This window comes from Conger conger, chromosome 6, assembly GCF_963514075.1.
Source record: "Conger conger chromosome 6, fConCon1.1, whole genome shotgun sequence".
Lineage (NCBI taxonomy): Eukaryota > Metazoa > Chordata > Actinopteri > Anguilliformes > Congridae > Conger > Conger conger.
Window position 1 is genome coordinate 42184510 of NC_083765.1, and position 17019 is coordinate 42201528.

General features: G+C 41.9%; 1 protein-coding gene across 3 annotated transcripts in view; it reads left to right on the forward strand.

Moving 5' to 3' along the window:
• Positions 1–17019, forward strand: part of LOC133130850 (follistatin-related protein 5-like) — a 183402-nt gene that overhangs the window by 58217 nt on the left and 108166 nt on the right. For all 3 annotated transcript variants that reach the window (XM_061245755.1, XM_061245757.1, XM_061245756.1), the window contains exon 4: positions 1192–1440. In XM_061245755.1, coding sequence (XP_061101739.1) covers positions 1192–1440 — 249 coding nt within the window. The remainder of the gene's footprint in view (positions 1–1191; positions 1441–17019) is intronic.

A 17019-nucleotide genomic window follows, 5' to 3' on the forward strand; every position in this document is an offset into this window, starting at 1 on the left:
GTCTAGTTCTGATTTACACACTGAAAAATATGCTTCAAAGTCTTACCCATTTCCAAAACCCATAATGAAAAATGGCTGAGATAAATATACACTCAGTGAGCACTTTATTAGGTATTTATTAGACTTGTTTTTTAGATTACTAAGCGTTTTTCTGTAGCCTATCCACTTAAGAAGTGTGGTGTGTTCAGAGATGCTCTTCTGCATACCACTCTGTGAAGAATGCTTAGTTATTTGCATTACTGTCATCTTCCTGTCAGCTTTGACCATTCTGGCACTTCTATACTAACCTGTCTCATTAACAAGGCGTTTTTGCCTGCAGAACTGCTGCTCACTGGATTTTTAATTTTTTTTCACACCATTCTCCTCAAACTCTAGAGGCTGTTTTGCATGAAAATCTGCAGGAGATCAGCAGTTTCTGAGATGTTCAAACCACCCTGTCAGGCACCAACAATCATTCCACGGTCAAAGACACATTTACTTCCCCATTCTGACATTTGGTCTGAAAAACAGCTGAACCTCTTGACCACGTCTGCATGCTTGTATGCCTTTAGTTGCTGCCACATGATTGACTGATTAAATATTTGCAGTAGCTGGTGTACAGCTCTACCTAATAAAGTGTATAATTGCTTTGCTCATTAGTATATCACTGGGGATCATACATCCATCCATCCATCCATCATCTTACCCAGTGATCAGGATCACAGGGGGTGGCAGGCAGAAACACCCTGGACAGGTTGCCAACCCATCACAGGGCCCACACACCATTCACTCACACACTTATAGGGATAATTGACACTCTTCAATTAGCCAACCCTTTGGACTAAGGAGAAAACCCCATGTGGAACATGCAAACTCCACACACAGAGCCCAGCTGGGATTCAAACCCTGGACCAGTGGACAACAGTGCTACCCACTGCACCACCTAATGAGAAAATAAACAAAGTACAAACAAAATAAACGAAATACACAAAGTATTATACAAAAGTAAATAAAATGATGTCCCCAAGGAATGTGCTCACAAAGCAAAACAACACTCTTCCAAGAGTGATCACACCAAGATTTATGGGACTATAACCTTTTAGTATTATTCTATTTTTAATGTATGATGTAACATCAAAATTGTATATGTATAATGTATGATGTAACATAAAAAACATTACACATTAACAGTACATTTTGTGCTTCTTTCAGGGTTCTTTGGCCGAGATAGCCCCCGGGGACCGTGTGAGAATAAGTACTGTGGTTTGGGACGGCACTGTGTGGTCAACGCTGAGACAGGCCAGGGCCAGTGCTCCTGTTTGGACCGCTGCAAGGCCCATTACAAGCCTGTGTGTGGGTCTGATGGACATCTGTACCAGAACCACTGCCAGCTTCACCGGGCTGCCTGTCTCAAGAAGCAGAAGATCACCACCGTCCACAGTGAAGATTGCTTCTACAAAGGTACACTCACACAACTACTGATCAATAAGATTTTACAAAGGTACAGCCACACAACTGCTGATCAATAAGGTTCTACAAAGGTATACTCACACAACTACTAATCAATGAGACTTCTACAAAGGTATACTCACACAACTGCTTATCAGTAAGACTTCTACAAAGGTATACTCACACAACTACAAATCAGTTAAAACTGTTTGTGTGTCAACATTAACTGTGCAAACGTTCCTAGAATATGCCCTTTGCTTGGAACAGAACGTGCTTGCTATCATACTTCCAATTACACTCATTGCTGCAAGATTCATTTTCAAATATGCATGACCCTTTTTCTGGGAATATTACAGTCTTTTTTAAAAGTTCAATTATGTATAAATTGTGAGTGATAATCCCGAGGCAAAGCAGGATTTCGTTCCGGAGATCCACCCCTCAGTGCCCTTAAATTCCTCGAGCGTTTGTTACCTAAAAGAACGAGAGTGCTGCATTCTCAGCAGTGCACAGATGTTGGTCCAGCACTTGCCACTGCTGCATTTTTAATGAGCTGTTTATAAAGCAAAATTCATATCCATCTCGCCCCTGACGTCCTTGGAACAGACTGCTTTTCTTGGCATCTGTGGCTTCCATACAAACCTGCACACCTCAGCCTCGGAAATGCCATCCGCCTCTCCTGGAACGTTCCAGAAGGTTAGCCCGAGATGTTTTTCAAGAGAAACTGGCGTTTGAACGGACCGTCCTGTGCCAGTCTCGCAGGATGAGCTGCGTTATAAAGTGGGAAGATGCTCGTGCACTTGAGCTCCATTGTAATCAGCGGAGAGCTTTCAAGATCAAGAATGCACTCCCTTTTTTTAGTGCAGCATTCACGGTTGTGAAGTGCCTTCAGATTAGCCAACACTTCAAAACCCCTTTAACTCTTTTTCCCAGGCTTTGAATTCAGCGCCGGCAATGGTGAATTCCAGCACGGTTGCCATTTAGGAAAATTTTATGAACTTGATATGATTCGACGATATAAAATACACCAACAAGCTCTCTATATTCTGTGCATGATTATATATTTTTGTGTCGTATATCTTGGCCATTTCTGTGCTGCAAGAGATTCGTCGAGCTCTGCAACCCTTCAATGATCCGCTGTGGAGGAATTTCAGCATTCCCTCTGAGAAAGAACATTCCGTGTTATTGAATTGTTTTCCTTTTTTACTGAAGTCGTTTTACTGTCTGAGAATTACAGCATATTGGCTTTAGATATATTGCTTTCATCCACATGCTGTTAAAGGCCCAGTGCTCAGTATGACTGTATCTCTTTTGTCCCTGGCTTGGAGAAATGCGTTTAAGCAAGTGCTATATTTTCAGTTGCTTATGCAATAACTCTGGCTGATTTCAGTGGAAGCTTGAACTCACAATGGCATCGGAAAAGAGAAGAAAATAAAATGCTTTAATAAGTTAGGGGTGCGGATGTTTGAGTGTCTGTGTGTGTGCATACACACGCGCACACACACACACACACACACACAAATGCAGGCATTTTCTACAGACTGATCATTTTCTATGACTTTATTCCTCATTTTCAGGTAAGCAGTTGGTTAAAAGCATTTTTCCACCAGACAAATAAATTATTTGATCATTGTTTGGTCATATCCTCTGTGGTCATATTCATATTGATAAAGCCAATTAGTTCTGTGAAGATATGCATGCACAAATTTTACCATCAAAAATGATAATGTAATCAATTGATTAGCAAGGCCCAAATAAGCCAACTGAACAATTACATGTACAGCAGTTATAATGGATTTTCTGTTCTACTGTCATTTTAGCCCTTGAAAGCCTTTTTTTTTTTTCGTTTTTCAGTTTTTACTGAAAGCAGTTTGAGCTCACAGTAGAGATTAGGTTCAAGTGCTGTCAGAATCTATCATGTATTGGTGAAAGAATGGGAGCGGTTCATCGGTAGAGCAGTGCATGCTGGGACGAGGGTTGATTTTTCTTCTCACTGTCATTTTATAGCAGATATGAAATTATTTTATGAGAGGTAAATGAGTCTTTCATGTTGACTCGGTGAGATTTAAAGCTTTCTACCCTGCCGTATATATCCCTGTGCTGTAAATTCAGTTACTCTGTTTTTTTTTTTCGGTTCTGTTTTCTCATTTGGATTCATGTTGTTTAAACCAGACAAATCCAATTGAGGCAGAATTAATGCCCAAACAAATTTAAGTTATTTTGTTGGGCCTGCTTGCAGCTGGGAGCGTACCAGAACTCAATAGGTTTCTCATTTCATTTAACTTGCTTGGCCTGTCATCTTTTTTTAACCGAAGGAGAAGTCTTCCTCTGAAGATAACAGGTGTGATGAAGAATTGAGACACCCTACAATGCCGTGTTCAGGACCTTCCTTTTAGTTATTTGGTGCTTTCGCTGGCAAATGAAAGAGTGCTGCTCTTATCTCTCCGGAGACATTGTCCTTGTGGAAACAATTCACAGGAAGTGTCAGTCTGTCAGGAGGCGAAAAGATGGCTGAAGCTAAGGCAGGTCCATCACTTCACCACTGTGTTTTAGTGCTCCCCTTACCCTCGCTAGTTTCCCACTGCTAACATGTTTTCCCTCATCGTGTTTTAGTGCTCCCCTTACCCTCGCTAGTTTCCCACTGCTAACATGTTTTCCCTCATCGTGTTTTAGTGCTCCCCTTACCCTCGCTAGTTTCCCACTGCTAACATGTTTTCCCTCATCGTGTTTTAGTGCTCCCGTTACCCTCGCTAGTTTCCCACTGCTAGCGCATTTTCCGTCATCACGTTTTAGTGCTCCTGTTACCCTCGCTAGTTTCCCACTGCTAACTTGTTTTCCCTCATCGTGTTTTAGTGCTCCCCTTACCCTCGCTAGTTTCCCACTGCTAATGCGTTTTCCCTCATTGTGTTTTAGTGCCCTCATGTTATATAATTCAAAGCATTCGCCCAATGTCGGACTTGAACCCGTAGTTCCACCTCGCCCAAATACGAATGTGCTACCTATCCACTAGAATTTAAATCGCTCCTTACTAAGGGCAACGTGGTAATTTTGAACCTGTTGACACAGTGTTGTCATGGTAACCTGTTACGAGGTCTTTGCTTTACTGTTCTTACTAGTGGATTAGCCGAGCTACGCACGCTACACAAAAATACACTAGGATTGAGGATTGAAATTCTGAATTAGGAAAGATATACCCCATACACTTAGAATAAACAGTAATGCACCTTGAAAATGTCCTTGCCGCAATTTCAGGACCAGATTTCAGTTTGAATGTGCAGTAGATGTTTTGAGCTCATGTTTATTTTTGTTGTTTGAGTGGTTGTTAATTTCTTCATTTTCAGCTTCAACTGCTTTACTTCACACCCAAGCGTGATTATGTTCCGCTAAATATCACATTTACTCCAGCTCCAAATAATGAGAGTTCTCACTTCTAGAAGAACTCTAGCATGTCTGAGGACATGTGATTGGTTACATTACATTATTTAGCTGATGCCTTTATCCAAAGCACATACACTTGATTAGACTCAGCAAGGGCCAATCCCCCCTGGAGCAATGCAGGGTTAAGGGCCTTGCTCAAGGGGCCAATGGCTGTGTGAATCTTATTGTGGCTACACCAGGGATCGAACCACTGACCCTACAGGCTGCCCTATACTTTGGTGGTAGCCTTGGCATGGGAGGGACCTTGGCCTACAGGATGCCTGTGTATGGTCATTTGCCCGTGACAAAGCTGAGCTAACTCACCCCCACTCACTCAGCTACACATGAAGTTCCTTCACCATCTGGGCTGTCTATGCAAGTTTAATTGCTGAACTAAAAATAAACTGGAAGAGATGTGGAAATGCACCACTAAACTAGGACAAAACTGGGTTAAAACCATGAGAACTGTAAGGAATAAATATACAGTATGTTAGCTGAAGCGCAGCCGATGGGTCTCACTGCCACTGTACTCGCGCAGCCAGACTTTCCAACCGGCGTGGGAAATGGAAATGTTATTTTGTTCATAGTGAGATTGTGAAACACAATCGGCAAAATCAAAACCAGGCACTGAAATTACATATTGGCATCCCTGCTGAAAAATGAATTATCAAGCGAGTTTGAACAGTTCAGTCCAGCTCCTAGCTCAACATGGTTCAGCTGGTTGACCAGCTACCAGCTCAGCCAAGTTAACAGCGCAAGCTAGGTGACCAGCTCATACCCAGACAGAGCAGCTTCATGACCAACTTGCCCATGCTGGTTGATCAGCTCATACCCAGCTAGAACAGATTAAGACCAGCTTGACCAGCACAATTTTCTAACTAGTCAAGCTGGCATAGCTGGATTTTACAGCAGGGGTGACAGGCCCCTCAACAGGATACCCAGCAAGAGGCCAGGGGCGTGAACAAAGCTTTATCAGTTGCACGTTCTTCTCTACACAACGCACCAAAGTGAAGAAGCACAAAGACCCTCACAAAAGCACATCTCTGTGTCCATCACATATTCCTGCCTCTCTGCAGCCGATTCAGCTTTGGGTCTGTCAGCACATCCGATGGTGTGAACTTACTTATTACCTCACTGGGTGGCATGACGGCACTTTCCACAGCAATCAGTTTGGCCGTTGACTGTCTGGATTACCCCGTATGAACGGGGACGTGCTGTGGAGTTACCTCATGCGCTACATCCTTCTGGAAAATCTCTGTCTCTCTCTTTCTCTGCCTCTCCGTCTCTCCCCCTCTCAATTTAATTTGCTTAATTGGCATGACCGAGCATTATTATTTTTTATTGCCGAAGCATACAGTATATATTAAAAAACACGCTGCAACACGCTGGATAGCTGCAACACAATGAGTCCAAATACTACCATCTCTGATCAGCATTTGTAATGTAGTTACAAGATTTTGTAAGAAAATCTGTGTGTAAGGAAATTTTGTATAACTTTGAATAACCGACTATGTTATTCAAGTGACAACTAAAAAGCATTTTAGGCAATGATTGGAAAATTTTGTGTTTCCAATGGTGTATAATTTCTTACGCTTACATAAAACAACACAGCATTTTTTCGCCTGCGTAATGAAACTAAAAAAAAAAAAAAACATATTTAGTGATGCCTACATCTAAATAGAGGACTTCCTTTGTAGGAGTTCCAATGAATCTCTTGTCTGAGTTAATATTAAATATTGTGGTGTAAGCAATATTGTGGTTTAGTATGCTAAATTCTGTATTTTACACATCATAATATCATTTAGTTTCCATGTGTGCTTTTGGAGTCTCCAAATGTCCTTTTTGGAAAACTGCCTAGTAATAGATAAGAAAAAACAATGCAGAATGTTCATTTTTGTTGATATTGTCCTCACATTTGAAAGGGGATTTGTGCACCAGACACAGCTACAATAATCTGTGTCCAGTCTTTGCATTGAGAAAAAAGCTTCCACTTTCACTGTGTTTGAGCTTCTGTAACTTTGTGTTAGTAATATTTGGAGTAATTCCGTCTCTTGGAAAGCAGTTTAAGAAGTTTACAGGATTATGTCTGTAGTCAAAAGGGTTCAAGAATAGTAACCATTTTATTTTGGATATGTCATTTTTAAGCTTGTGTCAAGAAAAGAGGTGATACTTAAGGGGTTAACATGAAAGATGAGAAACAAATTAACACTATCTATACATTAAGACAAGAACTCCTCTCAAGAACTCACTCTCTCCATCTCTCTCCCTCTCTCTCTCTCTCTCTCTGTTAATGGGTGCTGAGATACTTTATCATAGGCTTAGTATTCCAGTCTGTCGGGGAATACATCTTGTGCTTCCTGGTGTTGCGAGTCAAAGCGATCGGCTCTGTAGGAACACCAGAGCCTGACAATTATGCTGAACAGTGTATCACTGAGTCGTTTGTCACTGAAATATTCAAAACCCTAGTGTTACACTGTAACATGATCACAAGCGCTGAAAACATGCTAATGTAATCTAGTGCGGATACTTGGCGTGATGTGAAAGCCATAAAACACAAAAACCGCTAACCACCAGCCTTCATCTGCAAACGGTGAGCGTTCACATGAGCGCTCTTAATGTGAGCAAGGGCAAATGATTTCAGTCCTAATTAAATAGCTCATCCTGATTAATGCTCGCACCTTCTTGAGACTGTTGAAGGGTAGAAGGGAAAAAAACCCTTAAACCTCGGGCCTTGGGCCTTAATTATGATGATTTCAAGGCAGTGGAAAAGTACCTGAAGCCTGGGTAGTTATATTTATATAGTGTTCCTCTGCGCTGACCTGCAGGAGAGCTAATGTGAAGCCATTGTGTGCATGATTACTTTTCTCAATCAGCCAAAGGCCAGCTCATTTAGAGATAAATAAAAGCTGCGGATTCACTCACCACCGCTCTTCCATTACATTACATTGCACTACATTAATCATAGCAGACTTTCGGTGTAGGAGACCACACAAGCATTCATCTGAATATTATTAGCAACAGTGCCAGAGACTCTGGCTAACAACATCCCCAGACCGGTGAGCGTAAGTACGATATCATTAAAGCACTAAATGTACGTTATATGCCAAGGCAGCCTAGAACCGGAATGTAAATCAGTGAAGAAATGTGTAACAATCAGGAAGGAATCACAATAGAAAATAGTGCTACGGAATGATACTGTTAATGATAAGGATTCAAGATGGATTCCAAGATGGACACAGATATGGTGTCCCTGGAAAAAATGACAGGGGGTAGACCAGGTGTACGAAGAGTAAGAGGCTGGAATGCTTTGGTAGAGCTTCTGAGTGGTAAGCAGGCAAAGCAAGGCAAAGCACCTTTGTTTATATAGCACATTTCACATGCATGAAGGCCTAGTGCCTGCCAATAAAGTGGTAACTCTGTAAAGTAGCAGTGTTGCGCTTTTTCCTTACTTTTTCAGATGCATGATAATTAAAATTGCTTTAGATCAACCTAAAAAGACGAAAAAAACATTTTTAAGATTTAAAAAGAAAATATTATTTCATAAAAAAATTATATAATGTTTGAGAATGTTTAAGAGAAGGTTAAGGCACATGAATATAATCCTGTATCCTGAATCTGCCATCTTGTTCTCATTCTTGTACTAATATTCTACGTACTACTGAATGAGCGAGCAGGCTCTGCTACTTCCAGACCTTGCCTGCCATGTAGCCCTGGGTGTGCTAGCCTGCCCCTGGACAGGGGAGCAATGGGGTGCACCCTGATGCGGTAATCAGTGGGGAGTTGTGTCGGAAAATGGGTGATTCCTTTACGGGAGTGAAATGCACTGCGATATACTGCAAATATATGGTGGGGTTTTTTTGGAAATATAATGATTGATATTCTTCACAGTAGCATCATTGGCTATATTAACTTAAAGACTTATTGCTTGCTACCAAGGTACAGTAGCTGTAAGTAGAATGCAGAAACAGATTTTAATATGGCAACACAATAACAATGTGAATATTTAGATGCATCAAGCTTAAAAAAAAAACAGTTGCTACTGCACAGGAAAGATTTCATGCGACCAAGTTTCAGTGTTTCAAACAGTTGAATTTGACTCTCTGTGCCAGAACTATATATAACCATTTACACCTCATTCACTTTATTGTGGTATCAGGCGAATCTGATTGTTTTGGATTGAATTGCACTTCTTGGCAGTTTTAATTGGATCTTGGCAGAAGTGTGACAATGAATCAGAAGACAATCAGCATCGCGGGCTTCAAATAGGGGTTGGCACGGCGATCCGTATCTGTTTAATGTTATCTTCTGCTCTTAATTATTTAATTACCCAATAATCTGTGCCATTTTAGGCACATTGATTGACATACTGATGAACGATATAGAAGACCGCTCTTTTGTACCCGCAAGAAGGCATTTTATTGTTGACTAATTTTGTGAGTAGATCGTTGTTGTTGTTGTTGTTGTTGTTGTTGTTAAAGCTAATTAGTTAAGTTAGCCATAGTAATTACAGGAAACCAAAACCTTCATACGCACCAGTTCTCCAGGCATATGCCCAATGGTGGAGTTGCCTACCATTTATTGAAATTAGCCAGTTAGCATTTGTCCTAAATGTTGGCTTGCCAATATATGCAGGCGTCAGTTGATTCCCTTGCAAAAGCAATACTTGCATGTGCAGCATTTTCTTATTTTCTATAATACAAATAGGTAACACTTTTTTTGAAGGCTCCTACATAAGAGCTATATATAATTCCTCTATTAGCACTACATAGCACATTCATAAGCATTCATAAGCACTTATCTCAAGGATCTTGTGTCAATTCACTTGGTATGTCATGGTAATGTCATGGTTGCTGCATCAATGTTGAGGAAACACACGATTGCAGTCATTTACATACCCCTAAGCACTTACGAATGCTTATGTAGTGCTTATGAATGTGCTATCTTGTGCTGATGAAGCGGTTTTATTGCCCTAAAATAAAGTGTTACCAATAAATGTTAAGGGCAGTGTATTGAATAAAGGCCGAGCAGAGGTAGTTTGGCTTCATGGACTGACTATGCAGGAGTACCAGTGACTCAGTGGCTGAGAATATCAATGCACGAGAACTGTGAGACATAAATATATGTTTTCACTCATTGGAACCATCCCGCTATATTATTGATGGAATATGATGACAAAATCACATCATTGCTGAGTAGCTTCTTATCGGTGTAGTAGGATAGAAACCATCCCACCTCTTTAAATAACCAGCGTCCTCCTCAAAAAACAAACTGTATGTCCTCATGCATATTCATGAGCCGATGTGTCCTGATGAATATTCATTTAAAAGTGCTGGCAGGAGGCAGGCTCAGAGAAGTAAACAAAACCCGACAGTGTCTCTGGAGCCAGCGAGGTGAAACGCACTAATCTTTTCCTCCATGTTCTCGAGTTGAGTACCACACTGCTGGGTGCCAGGAAAACAGAAGATGGCAGGATCAAACTCTTGGTCTAAATTTTTTATCCGAAGCGACTTACAGTTGATTAGACTAAGCTGGGGACAATCCTCCCCTGGAGCAATGGGGGGTTAGGTGTCTTAGGGGCCAAAGCTGGGCAGATGTTATCGTGAATACACCGGGGCTTGAACCATCAACCTTCTTGGCCCAGTCACGTACGTTAGCCACTCGGGCTATCGGCTGCCCCTCGTTTGTGCTTGTTCTGCTTCTTCATCTTTGTGGCTTTTAGTACTCTGAATAGTACTCTATTCAGCATATGTAGACCTCAAAGTTAAGTAAATGGTAGCCCTTAACTCTGACTCACAATTAAACATTGGTTTACGAATCACCGAAAACCACTTCCTATGTGTTAGAAGAAGAAGATATCCGACACAGTTCCATGTAATGTGTAACATTTTTCTAAATGTCACATTATCAGTTAATTGTATTGTACTCTGTACTAAACCACACAACTTTTGAGTTCAGGGTGCGCTGTGAATAAGACGTGCTACCAGTTTTTGTACACTCCTTACTGGCGAAATACACCCCAACATCTAGGTCTTCCAGCTCTGGTCTCCAGAATAATTTTTCCTGTCTCCCACCGATTCTAAAAATATACGTTTTATGCCCTCCACCTTTGATATCACATCACTCTCACCATCTGTGATTCTGACTTAATTATCTTCTTCTCAATGTCTTGATATCATGTGTTGTTCTTGTTGCCTTTGGTCACAGAGGTAGAATGGCATTATCAAGTTTAGAACAAAAATATGTGCCTAAAACAGTGCTGCACAAAAGCCTCTCACTGGGGTGGTACCCATGCTGTACAAAATTGTAATTAGTAATTTGCTTATTAGTACCGAAAAAACATTATTGTACAGGGTGCATTCCGGAAATGTGTTCCATAAAGAATCAAAATGCACTTCCACTGTAGGCAGCCGTTATTTCTGAGAGGGGATGTTGAGGCTAATTGAAGCTAATCCAGCAGAAGCTGTGCTGGTAATGCTACTATTGTGTAGCTTTTGAAGAAACCTAGGCCTTGTTCCAGTCACTTATTTTTCTCCTCTTTTTCCTTTTCTTGTATCATTTTCTTGCCCCTAGCGCCACTCATCGGGAGAGGCTGGGAAAAGTTGAAATATAAAGAGTGGGAAATCGAGAGAACATGAATTAGGCAAGCATATGCCTCGCAGATGGAGAGAGGTGCATCCGCAGGTCGATAATCTATACATCAGGCTTTCCGAAAAAATACTTCCACAAAGGATGCGCTGATGTTTTCTTGCTCAAAGAAAAGATAGGGAGTTCCTACAGTAACTTCTACTTCTAGCTCCAAGAAGGGACATGCAAGGGGTCGGAATGTTCATAAAGATGGCCGTCCTCGATTGGTTTCCGGGTCAGGAGCGAAGAAAGGAAAAGAGGGATGAAGAATAAACGATTGGTTAGAGCCCCTTGCTCCAGAATTACAGTATATGTGAATGTCTTAGCTGCCGCATACCAACTGCTGGGCCTTTATTATAAATCAAACTTGTCAAAATTGTATTCCTTGCACTTATTCCTTATCTGAGAGGAGATATTAATGTATTAATTTCCTGGTGGTAAAAGCCACGGCTGAAAAATTAATATTTTCTTTTTTAATCCCCCGGCAAGACTCATCTCATTGTGAGGGAGAAAGCTGTGCTACTGCAAAGGAGATGAATTTGATTAAGCAAAGGCAGTGTCTGTGTGTGTAGAATGAGCTCCATAATGATTGGGACAAAGACATATTTTTTCTTGATTTGGCTCTGTAGTCCTTGATTTTATATTTCCTTTTATTTCTGCACATTTTGGTTTCGCCATGTAGAAATTACAGCAGTTTTGATACATAGCCCCCCCTCCCATAGCTGATGCTCTGCCAGGCCTGTACTGCAGCCTTCAATTTTCTCTTCAGCATTTAAATAATTTTTTTGTGCCTTTAAAACGCCTTTGTTGCTTTTTTAGTATGTTTGGGATCTTGGCAGTGTAGCATCGGTAAAAAGTCCCTGAGTCCCCTGAAAAAACGAACCATTGACCCATCCTCACCTGCCTACAGAATCGGGTTTCTGCTCTGTCAGACTTCATTATGACGAGGGTCCTTCAGTTATCAGCTGAAAAGGTCTTGGTCCAGGCCCTTTGTGATTGTTGAGCTCTCCAGTGCTCTCTTTCTTCTTAAATGGTAAATGGTTGGCATTTATATAGTGCCTTTATCCAAAGCGCTGTACAATTGATGCTTCTCATTCACCCATTCATACACACACTCACACGCCAACGGCGACTGGCTGCCATGCAAGGCTCCGACCAGCTCGTCAGGAGCATTTGGAGGTTAGGTGTCTTGCTCAGGGACACCTCGACACAGCCCGGGCGGGGGATCGAACCGGCAACCCTCCGACTGCCAGATGACTGCTCTTACTGCCTGAGCCATGTCGCCCCACACATGCTCCACGCAGTTCATTTCAGTCTGCCAACGGTATGGCCTATGTCTCTTATTCCTCAGCCTCATCATGGCTTCTTTGAGTTTCATTGACAATGACAAACACCAATAACAGACTCCAAAGGCCTGGATACCGAAAGCTCTCATAACTTTTGTGATCCATTGTACTTCCTGTGAAATGAAACAGCAGATTTTCAGTCTTGAAAGTTTGCCGAGTTCTTCAGTCTCTTGTGTTTTTAACAATGTCTTGTGTCCTTCACTGACTTTTTTAGAAGTTGATTCTAGTAATGCTCTTACCGTGAGAACACTGTAAACCTTTCTTTTACATCTTGTCATTGTAGTACGCAGCTACCCCAAGAGGGAGATGAAGGTTGTGGGAAAAAAACGGAAATTTTAAGTCATCAAAGCAACATCAGATAAGAACAATCTATACTGTATATGTGTGTGTCTGTGTGTATGTGTGTGCGCGCGCGTGTATGTGTGTGTGTGTGTGTGTGCATGCGTGCATGTGGAATGTTTTATGGGGAAAAGGGGGGGGGGGGACTGCTGAATGTCCTGTTTGAGAAGTTTTGTTGAATAAAAAAACCATTTTATCAAAAAGAAGAAAAAAAAAACGGCTTAAAACTAAAGCTCCCAGCTTCACCAGGCGGACTCTCTTGGCGCCCCGTGTCTCTTCAGACACCCCGTGGTACATCTCCATTTTTATTTAGTACAGCAAAATTATCAGGATAGCTCTAATATCGAACCTCATGCCACAGTGTCACTACAATGATCTACTGCAGTGTAACTACCCGCAAGGAGGAATTTACAATGTTTATGTGAGCAGTACCGGGAATGAGGCGGGCATACATTAAAACAAGATGCCAGCCCAGAAAACTTCTGGATGCTTTTCTGTGTGCATATTTTTAGGAATGATATAAAATATTAAACATTAATTACCTTCCCCAGTGTGGAAAAAAAAATGAAAACGAATAAATCTGTCTAGGTTGTAATTTAATACAGATTCTAGACAGTCCCACCTGCACTGAGGAAATTGCAAGCTGGACTTGGCTCCCAAATCAACACTCAGTCATTTATCGAGCATGCAGCCGGGGGACCTGGTTTTGTGAAAAACTGAGTTTCAATCTCAGTGTTATTTAAGACCCCAAATAAAGATCACAATCACTTGCTGCAGAGGTGCGGTGTACGTATGTGGCACTAAACATTATCATTACTTTTAGAGGGAGGTGGTCGAATTGGCAAATTTAACTAACTTAACTCATGAAATCACTGTGCTTGTGAAACCCTGCCAGTTGAGGTTTTTGGCTCATCAAATTCAAGGACAAATTCTCACTGAATCGTGGCCTAGGGGCAAGGTTTTTACATTTTAAACAGGGATTAATAAAGTGTGTTGTAGAATATATTTACCGGTGAAGTTAGTAGAATAAGGGAACGTAGCTGGAAATTAAATCAAGGTGTTTTTCTTTTTGGTTTTTTGTTCATTCAAAAACGGAGACCCCAGTGAGGGACTCTCGTGACAGAAGGCCAAATTTATTATTATTATTTTTTTTAAAGATATTTTTTAGGCCTTTTTCAGCTTTATTGGACAGTATATAGTATAGAGAGACAGGAAGAATGGGAGCGAGAGAGAGGGGAAGATATGCGACAAATGTCGGACGGTCGGATTCGAACCGTTGACGTCGCGGCTCGCAATGAGCATGCGGTCAGTGCTCTACAGGCTGCGCCACCGAGACGCCCAGAAGGCCATATTTAGCCTACAAGGGCTTAATGGCTTATTCTTGTCAGCAAACATTATGTTCTCGTATTCAGGTGCTGAATCGGGCCTCCCTTGGGCTCTCTGTGCCTGATCTTATAGTGTGGGGCGGATAGATTACCCAATGTCTGCTTTCAAGTTATCAGAGCTGATAAGGTTGTTGGAAGACCAGGGTTTATTGGCAATTGGCGTCAACGCCCAATGCAAAAACCCTTGGCTGTCTGCTTGCAGCCGTAATCAGTATCGGCTCAGCTGTCGGACGTTAGCGTTTCGCTAACTGGCACTGAAGGGGCCTGCTAGCCTAGCACGCTAGCCAGTAGAGGTGAGGATCAGCCATTAAGGGAATGCAAGATGGCTGGTGAACGGTTGTGCCGACAATGGACCGCTCCAGTGCCGATCTACAGAATAATGGTAAGCAGATGGTCCAACGGATATGTGTTTGCTGGGATGGCTCTTTACGCTAGATTCTGGGTGCTTCAAACCGGACCTAAATCTAAATACGTAATTGTTTTCTACACTTTACCAGGCTTGTCTGGTGTATTGGAACCAATGAAACGCTGTCAAAAAGTGCAAGCCCCACGTTCTGGTCCTCTTGGTTGGCTCAATTGCATCAGGCAAGATTGATCGAGCACAGCAAGTAATTTGAATATAAAACAATTATGTATTTCTGCTTCAAACCTGAAGATAGAAATGTCATGGTGTTATTATCATTTTTTTAGATGGAGGTGATAAGTGGTGGCTGAATATTGGGCATGGGTTTTGAAGGGGCAACTACAACCCTTCCTCAAGGTTGTGATTCTATTCTGCACAAAAACCTTCAGTTTCACCCAAGGTCATATATAATCATGTTCAACAATTTACAATTATACTGTAATAATGAAATGTCTACAGCATATATATGTATATATATATATATATATATATATATATATATATATATATATATATATATGCATTTTTCCCATTAAAAGTTGGATAGATCAAAACTGCTTTTCTGATAGAATATCTCTTAAGATTTATTTAAAAACGTGTGGGTACATGCTGCCAAGTCATTATCCTGGGTTAATACACGTATTTGCTCTGCTCACAGAAGGAGTCTTGGTGTCCTTTGAATAACGTGCCCAATCTTTTGTGTGTTTACATTCCACCTCTTCTAATCTGCCTCCTTTTAATTTGCTGCTGGCTCTCTGTCAATCATCTGGCCCTGGGCACCCAACTGAACTCTCTCTCTCACACTCTCTCCATTTCTCTGTCTCGCTCTCTTTCTTCTCTCTCACACTCTCTCTTTCTTTCTCTCTCACACTCTCTCTCACACTCTATTTATTTCTCTCTCACACTCTCTCTATTTCTCTCTCTCTCTCCCTCTCCATTAAATTGCAGCATTGTCTATTGGCAGAGGGTCCTCTCTGCAGAACTACACCAGTGTTACATCTTAGTTAGGTTGACAGCAAACCCAGTGGCATGCTTTCGCAAAGCCCAGTGCACCAAAGGATTGTGTATTTGTTCAAAACGTGCCCGTGTGTTGGTTTGTGTGTGTGTGTGTGTGTGTGTGTGTGTGTGTGCATGCATGCATGTGTGTCTGAGTGATTGTGTGTGTGCATACATGTGTGTCTGTGTGTGTGTGTGAGTGATTGTGTGTGTGAGTGTGTGAGTGTGAGTGATTGCGTGAATGTGTGAGTATGAGTGATTGTGTGTGTGTGTGAATGTGTGAGTGTGAGTGAATGTGTGAGCAAGAGAGACAGTATTTGACACGCAGCCTTGGATACAGCATCGATACAGCACAGCAGAAACATTTTCAGTGCAAATTCAACTACAGCTCAAATTCATTTCTTAAAGAAAAACAGATATACAATTATGTAGAACGGTTAAAAAAATCCATCTGGGGAAAAAGGTTACCCTCAGTTACTGGGTTTTATTTTCTTTTTTCGTCTTGTCAGGTTGTATTGTATTCCTGCAGACAGATGAGAAACAGCGCTTTGTTCAGCGACCGTGAATATCGACAGCTGTGTCAGATACCCGCTCGCAAGCTAACGGAGGCAATTGGGGTTCAAAGGAACCGGCACGGTGCTCATTAGTTTAGTGCCTCTGTGTGCTGAATGCGAGAGTGGCGCTTTCTGCGGCTAATGAAAGAGTATGAACTCTCGCCGCTGTACGCTAACGCTGCTCTGCTGATGGGAGGGTCTGGGAGTCCCAGCTCAGAACCAGAGTGCCTCACGCGGCACATGCTAAGCAGCGCTTTGGGGGGGACTGAGGGGGGGGGAGGGGTTGTTCCCCTCCCTGTCAGTGCAAAGAGATGCCCCTCCGTCGGCAGGATAATAACCCGAGACTCCGGGCTGACGGTTCGGTAGAAGAGACAGATGTCCCTTTCTCCGCACCGGAGACACTAGTGGGCTGTTGGCAGATGGTTCCGGAGAACGGTCAGGGTGGAATATTCGCAACAAAAAAAAACGCCACGTTTCCACGAGCCCCGAACATCTAGACGCCGGGAGAAACTAATCTTCAGTTTGCTTGA